The sequence below is a fragment of the Hyperolius riggenbachi genome, chromosome 5, assembly GCF_040937935.1.
Source record: "Hyperolius riggenbachi isolate aHypRig1 chromosome 5, aHypRig1.pri, whole genome shotgun sequence".
In the NCBI taxonomy this organism is placed as follows: domain Eukaryota; kingdom Metazoa; phylum Chordata; class Amphibia; order Anura; family Hyperoliidae; genus Hyperolius; species Hyperolius riggenbachi.
This window is the reverse complement of record NC_090650.1, coordinates 350,013,870-350,039,163: the sequence shown is the minus strand read 5'-3', so window position 1 is coordinate 350,039,163 and position 25,294 is coordinate 350,013,870. Positions and strand designations below refer to the sequence as shown.

The window sequence follows — 25,294 nt, the reverse complement described above, 5'->3', positions numbered from 1 at the left end:
GCGTTCATGCTGAACGCTAGCGATTGCTGAATCGCAAAACCGGCGATTCCCCCGACGTTTGCGGCCGCGATTTTGCTATGCTATGCACTGCATAGCAAAATCGCGGCAATTATCGCTCCGCCGCGCGTTCGCGTTCCCGACAAAAGCGAATCGCGGTAGTGGAAATGACCTACCGCGATTCCTATGTTAAAAAGCAAACCGTAGCAATTGTAAAATCGCTAGCGGTTTGCGGTTTTGCGATTCAGCCAGCGCAAACGTGCTGGTGGAAAAGGGCCCTAAAAGACACCTAAATAGTCACCCAAAAAAAAAAAATCTTAATTGAGTCATTAATGGTAGAGTACAATACTGATGTTGCCATTGGGGATGGTCAATGAGATTCAAATAATTTTGAGTTGATGCAGCATTATACAAATTTTGTATGCACATTTATGCTGCTTAAAATGAACCAATCAAATCCTGCTGAGGACATTCGATTGGTCCATTTTTGAGCTGCATACATTTGCATACAGCATTTGCCTTAATCTTGCACCAACTCGAAATTATTTGCATCTCGTTGACCATCCCTAGTTTCCATTTGGTGTGCTAGAGGCTCAGCGCCTTGTATCTACTGATGTGCATGCTTGTGTCCTTCCCTCCCCTTTGCATGCAAGCTCTACATCCTCTCCCACAATGCTCCTGTGAGGTAGACCATGACATACAGAGCCTAGGCATGGCCATCTTGTAGAATTAGATCCTAAGTTTCTGGTGAAGGCTATTCATTTGCTACATAAGATTTTTTAAATTTCTCGTGACACTCGTAAGCAGTAAATGCAAAGATTTCTAATGGTAATGATGATATATCAATTTTAACAGAAAAAATGGTTGTGTGATTGCCCAGTAACTTGTTTGGAGTTTGATTTTACCGACCTAACTATAAAGTAAAGTGGTGATTGAGGGAAGTGTTTTTTTAATGTTTCCTTTCACAAATTTAGATGTAGCACGACTCAAGACTAAAACCAAAGAAGAAGGTATTTTGCATCCTGCGTGATTTGACGTTAATAGGCTTATTATGCATGTGCATTTGTCTTCATCTAAATTTTTTGCTGTGTGCTAAAAGCCGTTTGAGAATTAGAAATGTCCTCGTCCTTGGAAATGCTTTACTTCAGATGGTCTGTTCACTCCGTATGACTATATTTTTTTTTTCCTTTCCCTCAAAATTCCTTTTGCTTTTAAAAAAAATGTAGATGTTGTATAAGACAACAGAAGCCTTGCAACAAATGGGTTATTCTGTAGCTAGCAATGCTATTTGTATTGGGAAATGTATAGTCATGTTTTATAGTAGTGGTATTCTTACTTTAAGAGAAGTACAAACCAGCAGATCATGGCCTAATGGATCAGGGAGGATCTCCGCCGATGAACAATTGATCCCCGATCCATCTGGCAGAATCGGTAAGCAGTGGTGGAAACTATCAATTGTGTAAATGTTCGTTTACACAATCACGGCAAAACCCATGCAAGTCAATGAGGATCGCTTCGATCCTCAAAGACTTAATCGGATATGTCAGTCAAATCAAACGATCAGTGCGGGTGGCATGCGTTAAACATTGGGGGCTTGGATGTCTCTCGACTGTATGCAATTAAGTACCTTCCGTTATTTTTAGATTTTAAACGCCAAATGCAGGGGTGGGATAACTTGCCTAAAAATCTGATGGGTAGGGCGGCCCTTATTAAATCTCAGTTTCGGTAGATTATTGTACCCAATGCACACGTTGCCGCTCCTTTTGAAACACTCAGACATTAAAGACATTAACAGGGCGTTTTCAGAATTCTTGTGGAAGCGTGGCAAGGTTAGAGTAGCTCTCTCCAAGTTGCATATGCCCAAAGAATGGGGGGGTTAGCTATTCCAAACCTATGACAGTATAATTTGGCCTACCTTACCAATAATATTAGAGATTGGATCAATAAAACTAGTATCTATTCTAATTATGCCCTCGATCAACATTTGTAGAGCCCCTGGGCCTTACCAGGCCTTCTGCATACCCTTTAAAAGAACTTCCTCCTAAAGTAGAATAAAGTCGAATTAACAAAGATACCGTGCTAGCTTGGAGGGCGCTTTAAAAAATTGTTTTCATTGCAGTACCAGGTGTCTAAATATATGCCCCTTTGGGACCATCCAGGCTTTTCAGCAAGCAGCATGCATGGAGGCTTCCTCGATTTGCAGGAAAGGGGAATAGAGAGACTGGGGAATCTTGTTAACTTCAGAGAGGGTAGACTGATGACCTTTCTGGAACTCCGAGCTAAATATGCAAATCCCTAAGCACCACTTTTTGTATTTTGGCCAACTACAGTCTCCTATATGGGAGAAGGAAGGTAAAACTCCCATGATATTTAGGTTAGATGCATTCGATACCATTTTATCCCTGCATACACCTAAGGTCTCTGTCTACCATTCAGTTAAATCTTTAGCAGATTCACATATCCAGTAAAGCGCTACATAACTTCTCACGCTGGGAATTATATACCAGAGGAGGCTGTGGAGTTAAAGATCATTGAAGGATCTCGTGTGTTAATTTAAATTAATTCATAGGGCGAAATACGCTTTTAATATAAAATACAAGAACCCTCCCACGCATTATTCTCCAGTTTGTCCCAAATGTACCTTACCAGAAGCAGACTTGCTTCATTGCCTATGGACTTGTCCTATAATCTCGGGCATACTGGTATAAGGTGGCTAACTATATTGGTACAATTTGTTAATTCAAGCCCAATATCAATCCTTTATTAATGGTTATTACACTATACTCTTGGTCCCTTGGTACCCAGGGCTTCTTCTGCCCCTCAAAGATCTATAAGTAAATTGGCAAACCTTATAATCCTGGCTGCTCGTAAGGTGATCTTCAATAGATGGATATAGCCCAGCGCACCTACAGTGTGGGATGTCAAGGAGGAACTCTCTCACCTTTTTAGGCAAGATAAATTGGAAGCCAAGGCACATAAGGACAGAAAACCAAAGTCTTTATAAAAACTTGGAGGCTTTTTATTTTGTCATTTACTAAAAAAGATAAACCGAGATAACGAGCCCTTTCAAAGACACCAAATGATATCTCACGGGACAATTCATGGGAACCCTGGGAGATCTTGAGGTGCCATGAGTCTTAGATCCTAATACACCAAAAACCAGGGGTGACAGTGGGGTGAGGAGTAATGAGGTTTTGTTTCTGCTTTATTTTTTCCGGAGAGTATCTATTTTTCTGTTTATTGCTTTAATGACGAACAGTTGGATACTTCTGCATTTTCTCTTGTTGTTCCGGAAATAAGGGAATGTTAAAATTTGATGTTTGTTTCTTTGTTCTTATATAATGTATAACAAAACCGAAAAACCTTAATAAAATTTGTTTAGAAAAAAATAACTAGTCAGGAGCTTAGACAATGGCCACTTCCTGCACCACATACTCTGTGCTATAGGCTGCTGTCTTCTCAGAGGTTGTCGTGCCATTCCCCTTTGCAGTATGATGCAATCCAAGCAGCACACCCTCTCCCCCAGTTAATCCACTTCTGGTCATGTGATCTACAAATACAAGTTTTTTTTTTTGTTTTTTTTTTAAATGTTTTAATCCTCCTTTAGTTTTCAAGTTTGGCTAAAACAAAAAGTTATTGGGGCACATTTATCCAAACTTCTGCTCCAGTTTACCTTCCACTGGTCTTAATATTTCTGCCTCCTTTAATTATTGTGGTCAGGCTGCTATCATACATTCAGCGAGTTAATTGCTTCTGGTAAATATATTCTCTATTCTGATATTTTTCTTGTATATATTCCATGTGTACATGGAACAAAGTCCACTTCGAGTATAAGCTGGTCCCCTAGGAATTGACCCACACGTTGGAAAACTGGGAAGGCTTGGGTCTAGACTGCAAGCAATTTGATGTCCCTTTGTATATTTTGTCAGCCTTATCCTATGGGTCCCTCCAACCCACTGAGGAAAAAGAAACCAGCGTGTCACTGAATATTGAATTTGGATTCAGCTCAGTGGAACAATCTAAACGGGCTGTGACTGTATTTGAATATTTCATTCTGCATACTGATTGCAACCAAATTTGTATGAGATTGGGAACTGTTGCAATTTGTTGTTAATATTCTCCATCCCAACAAGTCCCTGCTGAAGTATTGACTGCTACCTCCCCCAACCCCCTCCCCCCACTTTAAAGTTACAAAAATGGTGTGTTAATCATGTTTCTGCTACTAAAGTGGATGGCATTTATAGTTTATAATCCAACGTTTTTCAGACCTTTTACATTGATTTTGACTAAACTATTGAGAGTTCACTTATTACCTTTACAATGCATAACTAGCTCCTTGACATCCCTCTTTCTATCCATAATTCCAAATGCCAATTTTGTGAAAATGTGTTCGTAAATCTGCTACCTGATGCACTTACCTTAATTATGTCTCTACACCATTAAGAATGTTTTAAACTTACCTGCCTCCGCATCATGAGCATTAATTGCAACAATTGACAATTGTCAAACCTAATGGTGATAAATAGGGAGGGGGGGGTGACCTGGAGCAGGGGCCTATCAATAAGGCCTATCTAATGAAAGCCAGTAGTGTCTGTAGAGCTGCAAGCAGCAACAATGGATTGGAGTGAGAGGACATGGAATTAGAAAGTTCTCTGGTCTCCTTTTTTTTTTTTCCCTCTTTCTCTCCACCGTCTGCTGGTTACAGTGTGCAAAGTTCAGTCTGTTAATATTTCATTGCCTGCCTTTTGTTTTCAGCATGATGTAAGTGAATGGTGTGTTGAAACCCATGTGGAGTCTGTTAAGATGGCTTTGGAAATATAGATTTCATCAGACCGGTATCAGGTGTTTAAAGAGACAATGAAGCAGGAAAAAAAATTATGATATAATGAATTGTATGTGTAGTACAGATAATTACTAGAACATCAGTAGCAAAGAAAATGTTCTCATATTTTTATTTTCAGCTATATAGTTTTTGTTTTGTTTTTTGTTTTTTTATAACATTGCATCATTCTCTAAAATTTGCAGTTTACACACTACTCAGCATGCTAAATGATTTTACAGAGCAGGTTAGTGAACTTTTGACCTGTTCTCTGCAGAGAAAAATAAAATACAGTGACTGACAGTTGAGAGGAGCTTCAGAAGAAAGGGCTCTCTGTGACTTTGAAAGTCGTGGAGCTCAATTGCTCTTTTGCATAGATAACAAATGGATTTTCTTAACTCTTCCTGTACTGGAAACAATATTAAACTTAGGTCTCTGCTCCTAATGTTTTATGTATTAGCTGTACTACACATAATCATTATATCATAATTTTTTTTTCTCTTCAGTGTCTCTTTAAATCTTTCCTATGACTATTTTCCATAGATGTTCGTGATGTTGAGACCTGCCTAAATACTGTATTGAGGGATCCATTTCATGTTGTGGCTTCCTAAAATAAAATGCAACCTCTTCACAGTCCCTGCATCCTAATACTGTAGATGGAATTGGGACCTGATGCCTGCCCTCTGCTGATAACTGAAAGCCCCTACCCATAAGGGGGAAATAAGTTGCTTACACACCTTCAAACATTGAATTATACGTACTGTTTCTATGGGGAGGGGGAGGAGCACTGACAGTCTGGGATCGCGACAGAGCATCACATAGAGGGTGGACTGAGAAGGAGAGCAATGTCCTTGATTGAATTGATGCACCAAATGGATTGCTTGGCAACATATCGAGGAAGGGCTTTGGGGCCACTGTCCTTGCACTGGATTCTCGGCAGAGAATCTAGCATGTGTACGAGGCTTTAGTGTGTCATGCTTGACATACAGTGGAGGAAATAATTATTTGACCCCTCACTGATTTTGTAAGTTTGTCCAATGACAAAGAAATGAAAAGTCTCAGAACAGTATCATTTCAATGGTAGCTTTAGTTTAACAGTGGCAGATAGCACATCAAAAGGAAAATCGAAAAAATAACCTTAAATAAAAGATAGCAACTGATTTGCATTTCATTGCGTGAAATACGTTTTTGAACCCTCTAACAAAAAGACTTAATACTTAGTGGAAAAACCCTTGTTTGCAAGCACAGAGGTCAAACGTTTCTTGTAATTGATGACCAAGTTTGCACACATTTTAGGAGGAATGTTGGTCCACTCCTCTTTGCACATCATCTCTAAATCCCTAAGGTTTCAAGGCTGTCTCTGTGCAACTCTGAGCTTGAGCTCCCTCCATAGGTTTTCTATTGGATTAAGGTCCGGAGACTGACTAGGCCACTCCATGACCTTAATGTGCTTCTTCTTGAGCCACTCCTTTGTTGCCTTTGCTGTATGTTTTGGGTCATTGTCGTGCTGGAACACCCATCCACGACCCATTTTCAGTTTCCTGGCAGAGGGAAGGAGGTTGTCGTTCAGGATTTCACGATACATGGCTCCGTCCATTTTCCCGTTAATGCGATTAAGTTGTCCTGTGCCCTTAGCAGAAAAACACCCCCAAAGCAAAATGTTTCCACCCCCATGCTTGACGGTGGGGACGGTGTTTTGGGGGTCATAGGCAGCATTTTTCTTCCTCCAAACACAGCGAGTTGCGTTAATGCCAAAGAGCTCTATTTTGGTCTCATCAGACCACAGCACCTTCTCCCAGTCACTCACAGAATCATTCAGGTGTTCATTGGCAAACTTCTGATGGGCCTGCACATGTGCTTTCTTGAGCAGGGGGACCTTGCGAGCCCTGCAGGATTTTAATCCATTGCGGTGTAATGTGTTTCCAATGGTTTTCTTGGTGACTGTGGTCCCTGCTAATTTGAGGTCATTCACTAACTCCTCCCGTGTAGTTCTAGGATGCTTTTTCACCTTTCTCAGAACCATTAATACCCCACGAGGTGAGATCTTGCGTGGAGCCCCAGAGCGAGGTCGATTGATGGTCATTTTGTGCTCCTTCCATTTTCGAACAATCGCACCAACAGTTGTCACCTTCTTTCCCAGCTTCTTGCTAATGGTTTTGTAGCCCATTCCAGCCTTGTGCAGGTCTACAACTTTGTCTCTGACATCCTTGGACAGCTCTTTGGTCTTTCCCATGTTGGAGAGTTTGGAGTCTGCTTGATTGATTGATTCTGTGGACAGGTGTCTTTTATACAGGTGACTAGTTAAGACAGGTGTCCTTGATGAGGGCGACTAATTGAGTAGAAGTGTCTAACCACTCTATGGGAGCCAGAACTCTTAATGGTTGGTAGGGGTTCAAAAACTTATTTCACTCAATGAAATGCAAATCAGTTGCTATCTTTTATTTAAGGTTATTTTTTCGATTTTCCTTTTGATGTGCTATCTGCCACTGTTAAAATAAAGCTACCATTGAAATGATACTGTTCTGAGACTTCGTTTCTTTGTCATTGGACAAACTTACAAAATCAGTGAGGGGTCAAATAATTAATTCCTCCACTGTACATAGAAGTGTATATTTGGTTCTTAGTTATGTTAGGAAACACACTCGCTATATAAATGCAGCCTGAAGCAAACTTTAGGCCTCATTCAGATGAATGGCTAAATGGTGCGTTAAAAGCACCGTTTAGCCATCACTTGCTGGGGTCAAGTGCCTTCCAGTTGCAAAATAATGCAACCGAATGGGAGCTTTTGTAACCACAAGGGTGTTAGGGGTTGACCCTGTATTGTGGCTTCTGCCGGTAAAAGAGAAAAAAAATAAATAAAGCAGCATGTTGCATCCTGGGTCGGCAGCCACCATCTTTAATGTGCATACAGCGATGCCACAAGTGCTGGACGCTTGTAGCCAACTGCAAGAGCCCTGCACATAAATAAGAGCATTGCTGTCAGCCGTTTATTTTCTGTCCTACAAGTAAAGCTGGCAAACAGATGTCCCTCTGCAGCTCACAAGGGGAAACTCCATAGTGTTTGGCTGAGTAGCATCATGGAAGTGTCTGAAGGATCCTGTACTTCTATATTTTTACCTGAAACCATCACTAATACCCGTATCTACCAGTGTATCCGGGATGATGGGGATGAGCATTGTTTTGGCATCATCCACTTTCAGGTGCTAGACGTTCACTTCATGTATGATTTGGCCTTTAGTGGAGGGACGCGTGACATAATATGGGGGAGTGGCATGAGCAGTGGGATCAGCTTTGCTGGGGTTGAATAGATCAGTCTGGCTGATCGCTTGCAGTTTGGGGGTTGTCGGCTGCCGTACACAAGCCTGATTATTGGCTGAGGCAGTTGTCGTCTGCGTGTGTACGAGGCTTTAGGTTTACATGCTAGTTAGAAATATTAGTATCTTACGGGACCGTTCCTGTGTGTGATTTATTTAAGAGGCTCCACATGGGTAGATGTACTTGTGTGCTGCATGTTTTCTCTTGTTCTCATTGGTTGAGTGGATGACACGATTTTTTCTTTGCAATGTGCTACACAAGTTAAAGAGGTTATAAAAGAACAACTGAAAAAAGTGAAGGAAAGATATTTAATGCCGATGAAAGAAGCCAAATTAGGAGAAAAAGAGAAATCCTCCAGGGACCGGGGGCAAAAACGCATAGAGGCGGAGAAACCCAAGAAAGAGAAAAAAGACCAAGAAAAGACTGAACCGAAAAGGACAAAAGACGAGAAAGCCAAAGAAATCACAAAGCGGACAACAAGTGGGAGAACGTCCAGCGAAGATCGGGGAAAGAAGGTCGAGAAAAAGACAGACAGGAAACCGTGAACTGGACTTGTGAATGAATGCGCCGTAGTCTTCCGCCATGTCTAGCAGCATCTGCCTACAGGGCTTTTATCAGGGTTCTGCTGCCTTTAAAATGTACCTGTTACATCTGCACATTCCGCTTTTATTAGCAAAATTGCTATTAACCTGTGTCAGTGGTATGCAGGTTTTGTAATTTTTAAAGTGCTAAGAAAAAAAAATCTTTATTTCAGGTTTGAACCAGTGATACATTTCTATACTAACAGTAAATTAAAATAACATGTGTTTGTTACCAGGAGGACCGTACGGTGGGGTAAATGTGCGCACAGGGTCAAGGCTAGTACCTCAGAAATACAGCTATAAGGTGGACTGTGCTACAGTTGTGCATGAGCATGGTAGTAATCCTGTGGAATTACTGCCATCCACCTATGCACCGCTCTACTCCATTCCACATATGCTACATTGCCGAGGCATTGTCCCTGTGCCCAACTCTAGTTTGGAATGCAGACTACCTACAAAACCTGTTACCTGCACTACCTGCACAAAGCAGGAACACTTGCAAGTTTGGACATACCCATTTGCTGTTCAGAGGACTGTGTTTGAATATGATAAAAACCAAGTCAGTCCAGCAGAAGTGTTTTTTTTTTTTTTCTTTTCTTCCTTGCAAGTATAGGGGATGGAATAATAGATTGCACTGCAGTGTCACTTTAAAATTGATGACCATATATAATTCATTCAATTCTTGATTTCTTATTGGATAGGTTCTGTAGATATTAGTAAAGGTGCCCCCCCCCCCCCCCACACCCCTTTTATTTATTTTTTTGTCTTTTTGTAATTAGGAGAAAGGGTGGCCATATAGTATCAGAATGTTGGCTAATAGTGGGTGATGGGAGAGCATTGCCATTACCCAGTCACATGCTGCAGAGACGGTTACCCAGCCTTATTCCTGTCTCATCCATATCAGAAGGGTGAGAACTCAGTTTCCTGGATGTTCACTGGAGTCACCCCTTGTTGCAGTACACATAAATTGCTGCTTATCTTGCCATGTATGGAAACACAATTTGCTATTACTTGATATAGTTGTGTGTAGAGCACAGGTACATTTTATGTTGCAGGCTAGCTATTAGTTTTTCACTGCCAAAATAGCGCTCTGGATTTCTAATTTTATTGCACTGTTTAATTTATACATGTACATAAATGAGCTGAGCTTTATTAGCTTGGGTTTGACGCGGTATTACATTAGACTCGTATGTTTTACACCAGCAATGTTTTTCTTTTTGTTTTAGGTTTGTGTTTGTTTTTTATGTTGCTATATACGGTTTAGGGATTCTACTATCTCTTGCACTAGTTGATCACAAAATAGCACCTGAAATAAACTGTTACTTGTGTTACTTCAATCTTGTTTTCGTTGCACTTTATGTAGCCATAATAATAAACTACAGAACTGATTCTTGTTAAGCGGAATATAACCCTGCATTTCAACTTTGCTCTAAAACATTATTTACAGTATATTATATGCAACCAGCATTTTTTTTTTTACTAGACCAGCATTGGAAGGGTTACACAGGGCTTTAAAGTTCCTGGAGATTTCTGCAGACGCATCCGAAGCTGAAATAGATACATGTTGTTTACATAAATGTATCTAAGTGTTGAATGTGACTCACTCTCTCTGACTGAGAAGGAGCTTGGAGGACAGCCAAAGAGTGTAACATTTATCAATAGATACATATAACTAAACAGAATGTAACAATCTGAACTTCTGCATATCTCTCCACGGAACTTTAAACCTCTGTGTTTAACCCTTCCAATGCTGGTCTAGTAAAAAAAAAAATGCTTTATGCATATAATATGCTGTAAATAATATTTTAGAGCAAAGTTGAAATGCAGGGTTATATTCCGCTTTAAAGAGAAACTGTAACCAAGGATTGAACTTCATCCCAATCAGTAGCTGATACCCCCTTTTCCATGAGAAATATTTTCCTTTTCTCAAACTGATCATCAGGGAGCTCTGTATGGCTGATATTGTGGTGAAACCCCTCCCACAGGAAACTGTGTGGACCATGGTCCTGGCAGTTTCCTGTCTGTGAACCTTGTTGCATTGTGTGAAATAGCTGTTTACAGCTGTTTCCAACTGCCAAAAAAGCATGCAGCAGCTACATCAGCTGCCAGCAGTAAAAGTTTCACCATGTGATAAATGTCAGACTGTAAATCAGGGAGAGGAAAGATTTTACAATGGGCAAACACTGACTTAAAAAGTGCTTTATTTTTAGAATAATTATGTATAAATGATTATCACATATTTTTCACTGGAGTTCCTCTTTAAGTTCTATAAAGTCTAAACTACTTTTAAGGCCGGATTCACAGTGATCCGTTGCATAATGCAAGCGTAATGTGTGTAAACTGCAATGGAGACTGGACCATAGACTTTAATACATGCAGCGAGGTAGAATAACCCAATCAGTTAGACTGTACACACTGAGCACTTTCTGAGAGCTTCTCTGAGCGTTTTTTTTTCAAAAACACTCCCATTAACTTGCATTAAAATTGCTATAAAATTGCTGCAATCGCGGCAATTTTACTACAATTTTAATGCACGTCAATGGGAGTGTTTTTTTTTTTTTTTTTAAGAAACGCTCAGAAAGCGCTCATAGTGTGTCTACAGCCTTACAACCCAGTACTGTCAACCGACCAACAGAATTGTATGGGCAGTGAGTTGACATGCAGAATTTTTCTGCAACATAACTGAACTAGCCCTTTTAAGTTAATTTATTGTGTTTTTGTGTTTTGATTCTGTTTCTTGTTAGCAAGTGCTATGTAAATTTTAGTTTGAATTAGGAGTATTTTTTCCCATGCCGACAAGTATGAAATATTGCGTATGAGGCAAAGTATATGTGTGTATGTATTTTATATAGCACACACAATCATGAATAATGGTGACATTTTTCTGCTTGCAAAATTCTACCTGCACAATGACTCTTCTAAAAGTGTTCTACTGAGGGCACAACCTATAAAGTGGTAAAACCTGCTTCCTTTTTAATCAATCCTTGTAGTTAGGTAACTGGAACAAAAACTGATGTCTCGGTATGATAAATTCTCCCCACTCTCAGTATTGTGGAGTCCATACATTCTGACGAGCACTGAATTACAGGTAAACTCCAAACCTGGAGCAGTCATTTGAGTTTCAGCCCTACCTTCAGCCAGTGTGACTTCAGCTTGGCCTCTGCATTGAATTGGTGTTGGGGAAAGGTTTGTCGGGGGAAGGGCATGGGTGTGATGGGATTTGGTGGGATTTCTACGAAGGAAAGAAGACCTATCAATGATGTGCTAATACTTACTGACATATTGGAATTGGGCCAATAGACATAGGTACCTATTGCGTTTGATTGGACCACTTCTAAGCTGCAATTTATTTGCAATCAAATTCGCAACATTGCCGCCTTGCTGCACAACATTCATTACTTAGCCTCACTAGCATTATGATTATTTCTGGATTTGAGGGTTTGAAAGCGGTGCAATTTTTTTTTACACGCTTTTAGACCCTAAAATTCATACCAATAGATAGATCTGCGGCATCCCTGCACATTACTCACCTCTCATGGATCCAGCTCGGGGTTACCACACTGAGCTGTGAATTTCCGTCCCGAGCCTGACTCTGGGTTACCACTAAGGAGGTTAGGGAAGCCGTGTTCATGAAATCTGCATTTTACCTTATTTCCTGTCCCTGGGACTTCTGTGGACTTTCATAGCTTTAAGGTGAACCCTGGTTGTCCAAGAACGACACAATTGAAGGAAAACCTAAAACATTTAAGGGTTTTATCTCAACACCAACTACAAACAGCCTTATTTGCTGCTGTTTTGGTCTTGATTGAAAAGATTTATTGATTTCCTTCCAGGACTGAACTGAAGTAAATACCTTTAGATAGTAACAATGATGGACAAAGTACCGTAGTTCTGACCATTTTCCGTGCGCTCTACAATTGTTATTTCTTGATTCAAGCATTAATAGCAAAGAAGGTATGAGATGGAAAATGGCTGAAGAAACTATGGCTTTTTCGTAAAAGAGAATCCTGCTAACCTTTACCATTGTGGTTGGATATCACACGTAACAGCATTTAATTACATCCTGTTGAGTGAATGCGTAAAATCTTTTACAGCACCTAAAACACCTACTAATGGAAGGAGATTTTGCTGAAACAGATATTGTTTATTTTAACACTACTCAAAGTATCCCTGTTTGACCTTTATGGGAAGTATGGAAAGGGGTTTTTTTTTATCCAAGAGGCGCACTGTTGTTCCAATCTGGACGAAGATGGATTGGCTTGTAAGTTACGCAGTAAAGGTCTGATGACATGAGCAAACATGACGTGCATTTCTTTATTAAAATGTGTTTATTGGTTGGAACTTGTTTGTTTTTTATTGTGTTTTACTAAACTTTATAACTGGGAAATACAGGCTTGACTGACAGAATCGTGAAGAAACAGCAGCCAGAAGACACAGACACTGATTCACAGGAACCTTCTGAGTGTAAGTCTGACCCAAACTACAATGCGCCTCTATCCCAAACACTGTCCTTTTCTTGCTATAAGTTTTTCTGTTAATGATTTTTTTTTTTTTTGGTGTAATCTTTATTGTTCATTAAAGAGAACCCGAGGTGGGGTTCTGACCATGCTATCCACATACAGAGGCTGGGTCTGCTTATATTGCCCAGCCTCTGTTGCTATCCAGATCCCCCCTAAGTTACCCCTGCGCTCTGCTATACCCATAAATCACAGCCGCGCTGCCGACATGCAGTGTGTCACAGCGGGCTGTGTTTACATCTGTACTGTCAGTTTGCATGCTTCCCCACTTCCTCCATAGCTCCGGTCCCCGCCCGCATCCCTTCCCTCCCCGCTGATTGGAGGGAAGGGACGCGGGCGGGGACCGGAGCTATGCAAGAGGCGGGGGAGCATGCAGACTGACAGTACAGATGTAAACACAGCCCGCACAGTGCGGCTGTGATTTATGGGGGATAGCAGAGCGCAGGGGGGCTTAAGGGGGATTTAAATAGCAACAGAGGCTGGGCAGTATAAGCAGACCCAGCCTCTGTATGCGGATAGCATTGTCAGAACCCCACCTCGGGATCTCTTGAAGGGATACAATATGCATACTCCGACCTTCATCTCACTCCATGAATTGTTCAGTTTATATTAAAGGGGGCACTATGGTGAAATGTTGTATGCTGTCCTAATATCCCTATTATCAGTTGTGGAATAGGGACGGCATATGGAGAACATCATGTATGTATGCATCAAGAGTTACATGAGATTATGTTGCCAAGTGTATGGGGGGGGGAGGGGCAGTTGCCAAACACAGTTCTTAATAGACAACTATTATGAACTATTGCAAATACATATACACTGTACATTTCTCCCAGAATAAAATGTACTATTCGTTACTTTTTTCCTGTGTCGCTGTCATTTACAGTAGGTAGTGAAAATGTGATCAGTCAGGCTTTGTACTAGTCAATCTCCTCATAGGGGATCATCAGAGTTTTCTTTATTTATAAAAGCACTTATTGAACGGCAATTGCTTAGTCCAACTGCCAAAAATAGTGTCCAAACAAGAAAGGAATCTGGCTGACATCTTTTGTACAGATGCTTTCTAGGGAGTGCTTTTGTAAAGAATAAAGGCAATACTGAGAATTTCCCATGAGGGGATGGACTAATACAAAATGTCAGATCTGTCAGATTTTTGCTGCTTACAGTAACCAACCCCAACATAGGAAAAACGTAATTTGACAGTGCATTTAGCTTTGGGAAAAATTTTAATTTTATATGTAAATATTTTAATTTTTAAACTTTTTCAAGATAATAGTACTTTGATAAAAGGGTACAAACTACGAGAAACTCCTTATTGGAGAGACTTTTTCACATTAGGTGAATATTCCGTTTCTTTACTCTGATCTCCTTGCCTCACTGAAGCAAAGGCTATGCAGGCTCTTTGAAAAGAAACTTTGTTTACTTACACATTTTTAACAAATTGACATACGCTGGCTGCATTTTTTAAAAGCTTGTTTACTTGGGCTATCTTTGTCTGAATATTTAAATTCGTAAGGGGACAAATACTTTTTTTTTTTTTTTATAGCATTTTAAATGCGTAACTGATATGATCAATAGTGCATACTCTAAGCCTTCACTCCTTATGAATACACATGTATTTTCACATTTTAAAATGCACATATACTGCATATCATAGAAGCGGAAAATTCTAACCTAATACTGAGCAAGGCACAGAGGTGAAGAGGAGGAGGTACAGCATCAGCGTTTTGTAGTGCTAGAAGTGCTGTAATACAAACAAGGAAACGCCATGATACAGAAGAGGATCCTGCCCAACAGAGCTTACGGTCTAATTCAAGGTTTGAGCATTTCACATCTCCCATAGTGCGCGCACACACACACACACTCACACACTCTTTTAGTTAACTGTCCAGTGTGTTGGGGCCAAAAAAATGCACAGATTTCACTAAAGTAATCATTTACCCATGAATTGCATGCTCATTCTAGGTTAGAAACACAATGAGTAGTGAATAACATTCTGTATAACTGCTGACAGATTACTTGACACTGCCTTGGATCATGCATTGAACAAGGTAGAACATTTGTCATTTGCAACTTTTACATTTTTTTTTTTTTACTCCAAAAATTAGCAGCTGCAGATGCTCGATAACTGTTCTAAACCCTCCACGGATGTCTATAGGCATTTCTTTGTTTCCAGCTTCCCACACCTATATGCCACAGACTTCTATAAACTTTATAGTACAAAACTACTTCCACCTGCCACGAATGTCTATGGCAGTTTTCGCCCATATTCCGGTGCCACAGACACCAAAAGTTGTTTAGCACAAAGTTTTGGCTTAGTTCTAACTTTCTGCTTGACTTGAAATATGCAAATAATTGCAAGTTGATGCAGAATTGTGCAAATGTTACTGCAATTCTATGCAGCTTGAAAATGGACTAACCAAATGCTCTCACCATACCATTTATTGGCTAACTTGAAGGGAATCTAAAAAAAACTCTCCCATCCATATCTATATCTATACATACATACAGAGGCGGCCTTTGGGGGTGGCAAGTGGGGCGATCGCCCCAGGCCCCGCACCTGAAGAGGGCCCTGCATGTCATGCCCGCCATACCATGCTCATTTTGGTGGTGGTGAAGGAAAGGTCTACAGAAGTCTAGCTGTTTTTGTTCTGAGCAGTGTGTCATTTACAAATACTCAGATCTTCCTATTTTGTTTTACACACCTTATATTTTGCACCGCACATGAAGCTTGACATGAAGCTTGCTAAATGTCAGATTAAGGTAATGTGCAAGAGCCTCAGCCTGAGGGCCCCAGGGGCATTTAGTTCAGTCAAGCATGGACTGGAGCTAGAGGGGGCTCAGGCTAGAGCTTCCAGACTGACTGGGGATTGGTGCTAGGTTTCATGGGGAGCTAGGGATAGGTAGAGGCTGGCTGGGGAGCTAGCATGGGCGTCCGCACATATGGCAAATTTGGGCGTCTGCCCGACCCTGGCCGCCCGCTGCCCCCCTCCCCCCTGGGCCGTGTGGGCAGCAGGAGGGGAGCAGCACAGAGAAAAGGGAGAGCTATGGGCACAGTGGGGACAGACGTCTTCCCCCCCCCCCCCCTTCCCTCACCTTAGGGGGCTCTCCCTCCCTCGCTCTCCCCTCCAGAACTAAGTGTTGTGCAGCGGGCGGAACTTGCCTCCGTCTTGCTCCAGGGCCGGAAGTTCTGGTGCCGCTATCTGGTCTGGACCAGACCAGGCTAGTGGCAAATCCATCCGGCGCCTGAACGAGACGGAGGGAAGTTCCGCCCGCTGCCCAGCCGCTGCACAACACTTTGTTCCGGAGGGGAGAGTGAGGGAGGGGGAGCCCCCTAAGGGGGGGGGGGAAGACGTCCGCCCTCCCCCCCTGTGCCCATAGCTCTCCCTCTTCTCTGCGCTTCTGTCGCCATGGCGACCGGGGAAGCCCTGCAGGAAATCCCGTTCTGAACGGTATTTCCTGCTTACTCTGATCGCCAAAGGCGTTCGGAGTGGGTGGGTGGATGCCGCTGCTCAGCGGCTATCATGTAGCGAGCCCTGGGCTCGCTACATGATTTAAAAAAAAAAAAAAAAGTTCCACGCTGCCTCCTTGCCGGAGGTAATTGAACCGGCAAGGAGGTTAACTTGAACTGAGCCTGTCTTCCATTTCCTCAATATTTTCCTAACTGTGGAAACAGACAGCTGAAATCTCTGAGACAGCTTTCTGTATCCTTCCCCTAAACCATGATGGTGAACAATCATTATCTTCAGGTCATTTGAGAGTTGTTTTGAGACTCCCCATATTGCTACTCCCCAGAGAGAATTAAGAGGATGCAAACTTACAATTAACCCCCTTAAATATGCTTTCTCATAATTTGATTAACTTGTGTATGCAGGTCAGGGGTCGCTGAGCTTACCAAGCCAATTTGAGTTCCAATAATTAGTTCTAAAGGTCTTGGAATCAATAAAATAACAGTGCCCAAATTTATGGCACCTGCCTAATTTTATTGATCTACTTAAGGACCACGGTGATTGAAATCTACGCCCTGTTGTGGTGGGCTCCTGGTTGGCAGGGCGTAGATTTCAATCACCGTCTCCAGCGCGCGTTTGACGTTTTCGTCGGTCCCCGCTGATCGCGACGCTCAAACCCAACGTTTCTCGCCAAAGCTCACTGGCTCTGTGACTGTCTCTATGAAGGCAGAGCCATGTGAGCCGGTCAGGAGCAGATTTCATTGGCTCCTGGCCAGGGCTGTGGGGTACTCTGAGTTGGAGTCTGAGATTTCACAAACTGAGGAGTCTGAGTCGGATGATTTTGTACAAAAACGACAGCCCTGGTAAGTATTAGACTAAGGAGTTGAGGAGTCAGAGCCATTTTGGGTACCCGGAGTCGGAGTTGGAGTCGGTGGTTTCATAAACTGAGGAGTTGGAGTAGGAAGATTTTTGTACCGACTCCACAGCCCTGCTCCTGGCAGCATCTATCAATGTAAGCCACTCCCATCGGCTTACATTGATAGATACAGCAACAAACACAATTGCTAACTCCCAGCTAGAGCAATTTCCTGCCTTTATCTGGTCAGCAGGTGCCAGTCAGCCAATCTGGTGTACTATTATACACCCTTTGCCTGCTGTACCAAATCTAGCAGGAATTGCATAAATTAGCATTCAGGTGGGAGGCTTCGGTTGGACGCAATCGTAGATTGCATCGGTTACAGGGACGCCCCATGTTGGCACATCTCCCACACAGTCCCCTCCCTAACCACTCACCTGTCAGCCGCATCCTGGGTATTGATAGATACAGTCAGAAAGTGGCTCCTGACCGGCTCACATGACTCTGCCGTCATAGATACGGCAGAGTCTATGTCCTGAGGATCCTGGTGTGCGGCTGGTATGTGCGTCGATTTGTCGTGATTCCGTCAGTATTGTACCAGCAGTCTCTGGCAGAGACCGCTGGTACTTAAAGGGGAACTGAAGAGAGAGGTATATGGAGGTTGTCATGTTTATTTCCTTTTAGACAATACCAGTTGCCTGGCAGCCCTGCTGATCCTCTGCCTCTAATACTATTAGCCATAGCCCCTGAACAAGCATGCAGCAGATCAGGTGTTTCAGTGGTTCAGACTTATAAGTCTGATCTGACAAGACTAGCTGCATGCTTGTTTCTGGTTTTAATCAGATACTACTGCAGAGAAATAGACCAGCAGGGCTGCCAGGCAACTGGTATTGATTAAAAGGAAATAAACAGGACAGCCTCCATATACCTCTCTCTTCAGTTCCCCTTTAAACCATCATTGCACACTTTCTGCAAATCTAAGAAACTTCATTTCACTTCTCAAATATCACTGTGTGTGTCTCCTATATCCTAGGTTCTCAACGTGTGGTACGCGTACCCCAGGGGGTACTTCTGATGGTTCCAGGGGGTACTCTGGCTTGATATACTTAACCAAGAATAACAAATTTAGAGTTTTAGAAAATGATAAATCTTATTTAAAACGACACCAAATTAGTATTTTATCTAATTAAAAGCAGTAGTAAATGCTTGAGAATTGTTTAGGACCAATTATCACGTACTACGATTAAATATATATTTGTCAAGGGGTACCTGTGATAATGTGTACTATGTTAGGGGGTACTTGGTGAGTACAGGGTTTTAAAAGGGGTACATACCAATACAATGTTGAGAAACCCTGTCCTATATGATATATTTAACTGACATTTTTTATCGTAACAACCAACGATTTATACAGAAAAATTGATGATTAACAAGGTAGCCCAAACTTTCGCAACCCACTGTATTGGAGTCAACTTATATTCGAAGATATACGGTTTAGATAAAAAGCAGATACCTAAGGAGAGGGAAGGCTCTGGGTCCAATATATAGCCTTCCCGTTCTCACTGTCCCCTTGTTCCAGCGCTGGCTTCTCCATTCAACTCTCCCACCATGGAAGGCTTTGGGAGCACAACTTCTCCTGAAGATGGGGGTGGGGGGAGGGGGGGGTTTCCATACTGTGTATGCGTGAGAGAGCGTGCTCGTGCATACGTAGTATGGAGCAGCTTTGTACAGACCTTTCAGTCACAAAGTAATGTACGTAAGAACAGTACTTCCTCTGACAGAGCTAAGGAGGATTGCTGATGCTTGTGTCGAGATTAATGGCTCTAAGAAATAGTACTGGAAATTTGCCATACATTTTGATATTGGGAAGGGAAAAGCTGTTTTGGTCTATAAATCAGGAAACTGATCATATAATAATATATCCTACACGAGTCAATTTTCTGAAACGTTGATCAGAAAAAACAGCCACTCCCAGTCGACTTGAAAAAACAAAAATGGTAAATGCAATCAGATTTCTTGCTTAAATTTAAAAAGAAAAATAACCCACTTTTGATTTTTATGTACAACTGATCCTTTTTTTTTTTTTTTTAATCGAATTACAAATTGGCCAAAATGTATTTTTGTTGTATTGTGCGCATGTGACCACCTCAAATCAGTTCAGTCGACTGATCAGGTCTCTAGTCTTTAATTGCAGCACAAATCCTTGTTTTGTGTCTTCTGTACAGTTTCATTCCAGGCACTGCATGTCTGGCTGACAATGAAACCTAATCACTTGAATTGGCTTGAAGAAAACTGTAGAGATTGATTTGGAATTTAGATCAATGGCTGATGTATTGTAGTGCTGAATAGCTCCACGTGGAAGGCAGCAAGTCTGAATGGTGTATATATAAGCAATACAGAATGCTTATTACATAAATAGCTGCTACACAGCTGCAGTGCAGACATTTATCTACATGGAGCATTTCCTGTGAAGAGAAAGATAGATTAGGGAACAATAAGTGTTTGAATAGTTGAACAGCATGCTAGCTAATTTAGTAAGGTAAAGATCTGTACTAAGTGCTGTAAATGTATAGTAACCATTGAGTAATTATCTGTTGTTCTAAACCAATGGAAGGTAGATTCTGGTTGCAGTGTGATGCTGTACATTACATTCATTTTTTTTTGCACATCATAAAGTAGTACTCCAGACATAAGTGTATACTAACCTCATCCTTGTAAGAGTTGCAGCTGAAATATGCCTTGATGCATGCATAGAGCCCACACAGTGACCCTGTAGAGATTGCAAGTGCAGTTTCTTCTTTTAGCCACTGCTCCTGTCACTATGTATTATCGTGACCATACACTGTACAATAAAAATATTCAATTTTCCTTTTTTTTTCCCAACTAAAACATTTGAATGGAAAATCATTTTTTCTATAATCAACTTTTCAGAAAATTGAAAGGTGAAGGAGAGATGATCAGTTTCTTGATTTTTGGACTAGAGCAGCCAAAGCATTAAACCCAACTGCTTAATATGGTGTAGGCTCCACTTATGCTGCCAGAACTACTGTGACTTATCAATGCATGGACTCCCACTGAGGTCTATACTAGAGGTGCATACACACATCAGAAAATGAAAGATCACCGACAAATCTTACCACCCTTCATGTAGTATGAGAGCCATACTCTACACCAGGGCTTTTCAACCTGTGGTACGTGTACCACCAGTGGTACTTTGCTGTTGGCCAGGTGGTACACCTCAGGTTTGCCTGCCACTTGTCCTGGTCCCATCTTGCCTCCACAAAGTTTCGCTCCTCACTGTGCTGCCCTGTGGCATACTTCAGACCTCAGATCAGTGGTGAAGAGACAGCCAGGTGAATGGTGCACAGTGTCAGTCGGATTACTGCTGATCTGAGGTCTGAACTATTCTGCAGGGCAGCACAGTGAGGACTTCGGGGACTAAAGGGGCTTCCCCATTCCTCCACAGTAGAGGGGATCCAGTGATAGGATACCCAAAGATCTCCTTGTCAGCATACCCGCATACGCAGTAGCAGCTCTTCGCTTGAATTCTGGTGGAAACAGCCGAGCATGATTGGGTGCGCTCTACTGCGCAGGCACACGGGTGGTACTTGTACATTTTCAGGTGATAAAAGTGGTACAATTAGTGAAAAGATTAAATAGCCCTGCTCTACACAGTCTTTTCTATGGAGCTGAACTCCACATCAGAAAAAAATCTTTGCAAGATGCTGCACACACAGATGCTGTACAGACACAAAAGATCAGTATCTGCAAAAGATCTGTTCCTGCCAAAAATCCATTCCTGCAAATTGCAATGATAGTCTATGAGATCTGCAGATCATCATACACACATGATTTAACTGACATTCATCTGCAGATCAAGCAATCATCCGCAGATCTGAAAATCCATCCTGGTGGATCTGATCTGCAGATGAATGTCAGTTAAATCATGTGTGTATGATCTGCAGATCTCATAGACTATCATTGCAATTTGCAGGAATGGATTTTTGGCAGGAACAGATCTTTTGCAGATACTGATCTTTTGTGTCTGTACAGCATCTGTGTGTGCAGCATCTTGCAAAGATTTCTATCTGATGGGGAGTTCAGCTCCATAGAAAAGACTCTGTAGAGTATGGCTCTCATACTACATGAAGGGTGGTAAGATTGGTCGGTGATCTTTAATTTTCCAAAGACTATAGTCTGATGTGTGTATGCACCTTAGGAAGTGCACTGTCTTATGTCATTAGGAGGGGAAATAAAGGGAAGAGGAGGAATATATTATAGATAAAGACCCCCCAGCATGCAACTGTTTTGCCTGCCGATGGCAATGGCAGTTAAAGGGACAGTGCTCCTAAGGTATGTGAAAACTCCAAACCATAACCGCAGAAAAAGTTTTGAATGCAGGATTAGCATCTTTATCACTTAATACACTCAGACCAGTTGCTGTTGACATTTGATTTTTATGGTGACAATCCTGCCTTAAAGCGGAATGTAACCCTGCATTTCAACATTGCTCTAAAATATTATTTACAGCATATTATATGCAACCAGCATTGGAAGGGTTACACGCAGGGCTTTAAAGTTAATGGAGAGAAATGCAGACGCATCCAAAGTTTAGATAGATACATTTAAGCAAAACAAAATGTAACAACTGTGGAATGTGACTCACTCTCTCTGACTGTGCAGGAGTTGGAGGACAGCCAAAGAGTGTGTAACATTCATCACTTGTTACATTTTGTTTTGCTTAAATGTATATATCTAAACTTCGGCTGTGGGGAGCAGTTCTTTCCAGGAACTTTAAAGCTCTGTGTGTAACCCTTCCAATGCTGGTCTAGTTAAAAAAAAAATGCTGGTTGCATATAATACGCTGTAAATAATGTTTCAGAGCAAAGTTGAAATGCAGGGTTACATTCCGCTTTAAAGCAATTTGCGTACATTTTGCTTGAGTTATCTGCTGATAGTAAGATAATTAGTGTTGCTTAGCAGCCCATGGAGTCCCTTTTTTAAAATCATAATTCTGCACTGAGCTCTGACGAGCCTTGTGTAATAAATGTCAGAATTGCAGGAACATTATGGCTGGCTGATGGGCATCTTTTACGCAGTTAGCATGTTATACTTCTCAATCGGGATTAGAGGATTAATATGATTATGTACACAGTATCTGAAGCACAAGACAGTGACCTTCCATATTAGTCCTGTGTAAATGGTGTTTGCATTGAATGACAAGCAGGATTTACATGCTTTCTGCATTCTTTATCGCAGATATATCTGATGAAGACCTAAGAGATGTCCTGAATGATGCCCCAGAGTTGGATTTACAAGATGAAGGTTGCCTTTTTTTTTTTGTAATATATAATTAAACCCCCATTATGTCTATTAAACCTATAACAAGCCTGCTGTGACTTAATTTACCAAACCCAAGGCTCTGCATTAAGTGTCTATCTTTCCAGTATTACGATGGTCAAATACTGATCATCGTTTAATTTACCAGCATAGAACTAATTGATTTATTATCATTTTAAAGCCTATATAGATCCATTCTCGTGAATCACTGTTCCCAAAGGAATTCAATGCAGTCATACACACACATTGTGCTCTATTTGCATGAAAGTCCTATAAATTGGCAGCGTGTTTTTTGGACAATGGGAAGAAGACGTGTAGAACACAGAATGTGAATGCCACAAGCACCCTGGGAACACACGGTTCTGCCACACGCCGCCACCTCAAGCTTCATGCTGCACAGTCAGGGCTGGATCTCGCGTGCTTCAAAAACGTAGCATTTTTCTGCTCTGTACAGAGCCAGATAAACGGGCATAAAAATGATTGTCGTGGCATAGAGCCATTCACACATTTTAGTTCAGTTTAATCTGTTACGTAAATGGAACAGAAAGTCCTGCGGCATTTTTCCGGATCTGAATCAAAATTTGCTAGATTCCATATGCTAACGGACACAGTGGCAGTCCACTTCAGCAGCTGTTCACACCATACATTTCCACTGGAATTATTACAGTGTTCACAGTAAGTAGCAGAGTTCTTTTCAGCACACAGCATTGGAAGAGGAGAATCCTCATTCTTCTGTCCTGTTCTGACAGTTCCGTTCCTGTCTATTTAAATAAAGGCTACAAAACAGAATGAAACTTAACATATTTTTTATCGGCGGTATGTGTGAACAGTCTTACAGGCAATAAATAAGAAACACTGAGAGCCCAATATAGTGTAGTATGTATTGGAAACCGTGGATAAATGTAAGTGTGAGATGAATATACTCACAAACATGGGTTACCTCTTAGGCAACCACTGTAGATGCTGGTGAGGAGATTAGACCTGTCCTCCCTGTTGCTCTCTGTAGATCAGAAAAGTAGGGGTAGGTCACCCCTCCACCAGGGGTGGACACAGTATTATCGTAAGAGAACAGAGGCGCCAGCAGGATAAAAGGTAATAAAATTTGCTGATAATGATCTTACAGGCATTTGGTGAATATTGATGCTTGGTCTGTGATGGCATTTGACTGATTGGCAGTGACTCTTGCTAAGACCAGATAGCGAGATAGGACCATTGCAAGTTTGGCTATTAAACTGATTTAAAGGGCAGCAGTTTGTACGGAGAATATTCTGGCTTTATATCAGTTGCCCAAATCAGTTATTGAATTTGGCTAACATCTTGGTCCAACTTGCTCCCACAGTAGAAGCTAAGTGATCTTAAATTTGGAAGAGTCTCTCTTTAACCCAGTGCCTAGCTGCATCAGATACAGAACTTTGTGGCTTGCTTTGGCCTCTTTCACACAGGAGAATGAAGGTCAGTTAGTCCACCCCAGCCTGGCACTTGGTAGCACCCAGCATGGGCGGTTGAGAGGCGCCCCCTATTGAGGCACAGCACTTTGCCACCAGGTAACACTACCATGTATCATAGATAGACACGCGTGGGTTTCAACGCTACCCTTCGGCTGCGTGTGGCCAGCAGGTTAAACTGCTCAGTGCGCAGTTCAGCTTTTTGTGCGAAAGATGCCACTGCCACGTAGGTGTGAAGCCTGCTTAATACTATATGGCATTTATGTGTTTGAAAATGTTTTAAAAAATGTTTCCTTCATTTTAGATGCCAACGACTTAGACGAAGCCCTAGATGATCACGAAGATCATCAAGTTGAAGATGGTAAATAGTTTCTCTAAGCTTATATTTTTGTAGATATTGACATGATGGCAGTTGTAGCGGTGCATACACAGCTTCAGTAGTTGTGGCCTGGAGGGATCAGGACTGGGAATAGTTCAAGTGCTGAGTCCTGTACAGAAGTCTTGCTCTGCTGTGGCATCTCTTCCTAGAGAGGAGGGTTTTGTATGCACCCTAAAGCCCCATCTACACCATACAATTTTTTTTTTTTGTCCGATTCATTGATTTGATTCAATCCGACATGTCCGATCGGGATTAGATTCGATTCAATTTGCCATTGCAAAACAGTGGCAAATTGAATCCCATTTGGACATGTCTGAATCGAATCGGACAAAAAATTGTATGGTGTAGATGGGGCTTAAGGCCTCCTTAAAGCAGTAGGATTAGCCATACTATGCCAGAGGAAAAAACACCTATATAAGTAGATAAATACTTGATCTACTTACATAACACATGTATTGTACTGTCCACCAGGGCCGGTTCAAGTAACAATTGGGCCCTTGGGCAAAATTAGTCTGGGGCCCCCCAACAGACACCCCCTGACCAAAAAGCATCATTAGGGACCCTTTGTTGCAGCCAAATTTCCCTCCTGGGCCCCT

General features: G+C 41.7%; 1 protein-coding gene across 4 annotated transcripts in view; it reads left to right on the top strand.

The window, feature by feature from the left end:
- Window positions 1-25,294, top strand: part of ASPH (aspartate beta-hydroxylase) — a 259,231-nt gene that overhangs the window by 91,112 nt on the left and 142,825 nt on the right. For all 4 annotated transcript variants that reach the window (XM_068237435.1, XM_068237433.1, XM_068237436.1 and 1 more), the window contains 3 exons: window positions 13,105-13,176; window positions 22,794-22,859; window positions 24,624-24,680. In XM_068237435.1, coding sequence (XP_068093536.1) covers window positions 13,105-13,176; window positions 22,794-22,859; window positions 24,624-24,680 — 195 coding nt within the window. The remainder of the gene's footprint in view (window positions 1-13,104; window positions 13,177-22,793; window positions 22,860-24,623; window positions 24,681-25,294) is intronic.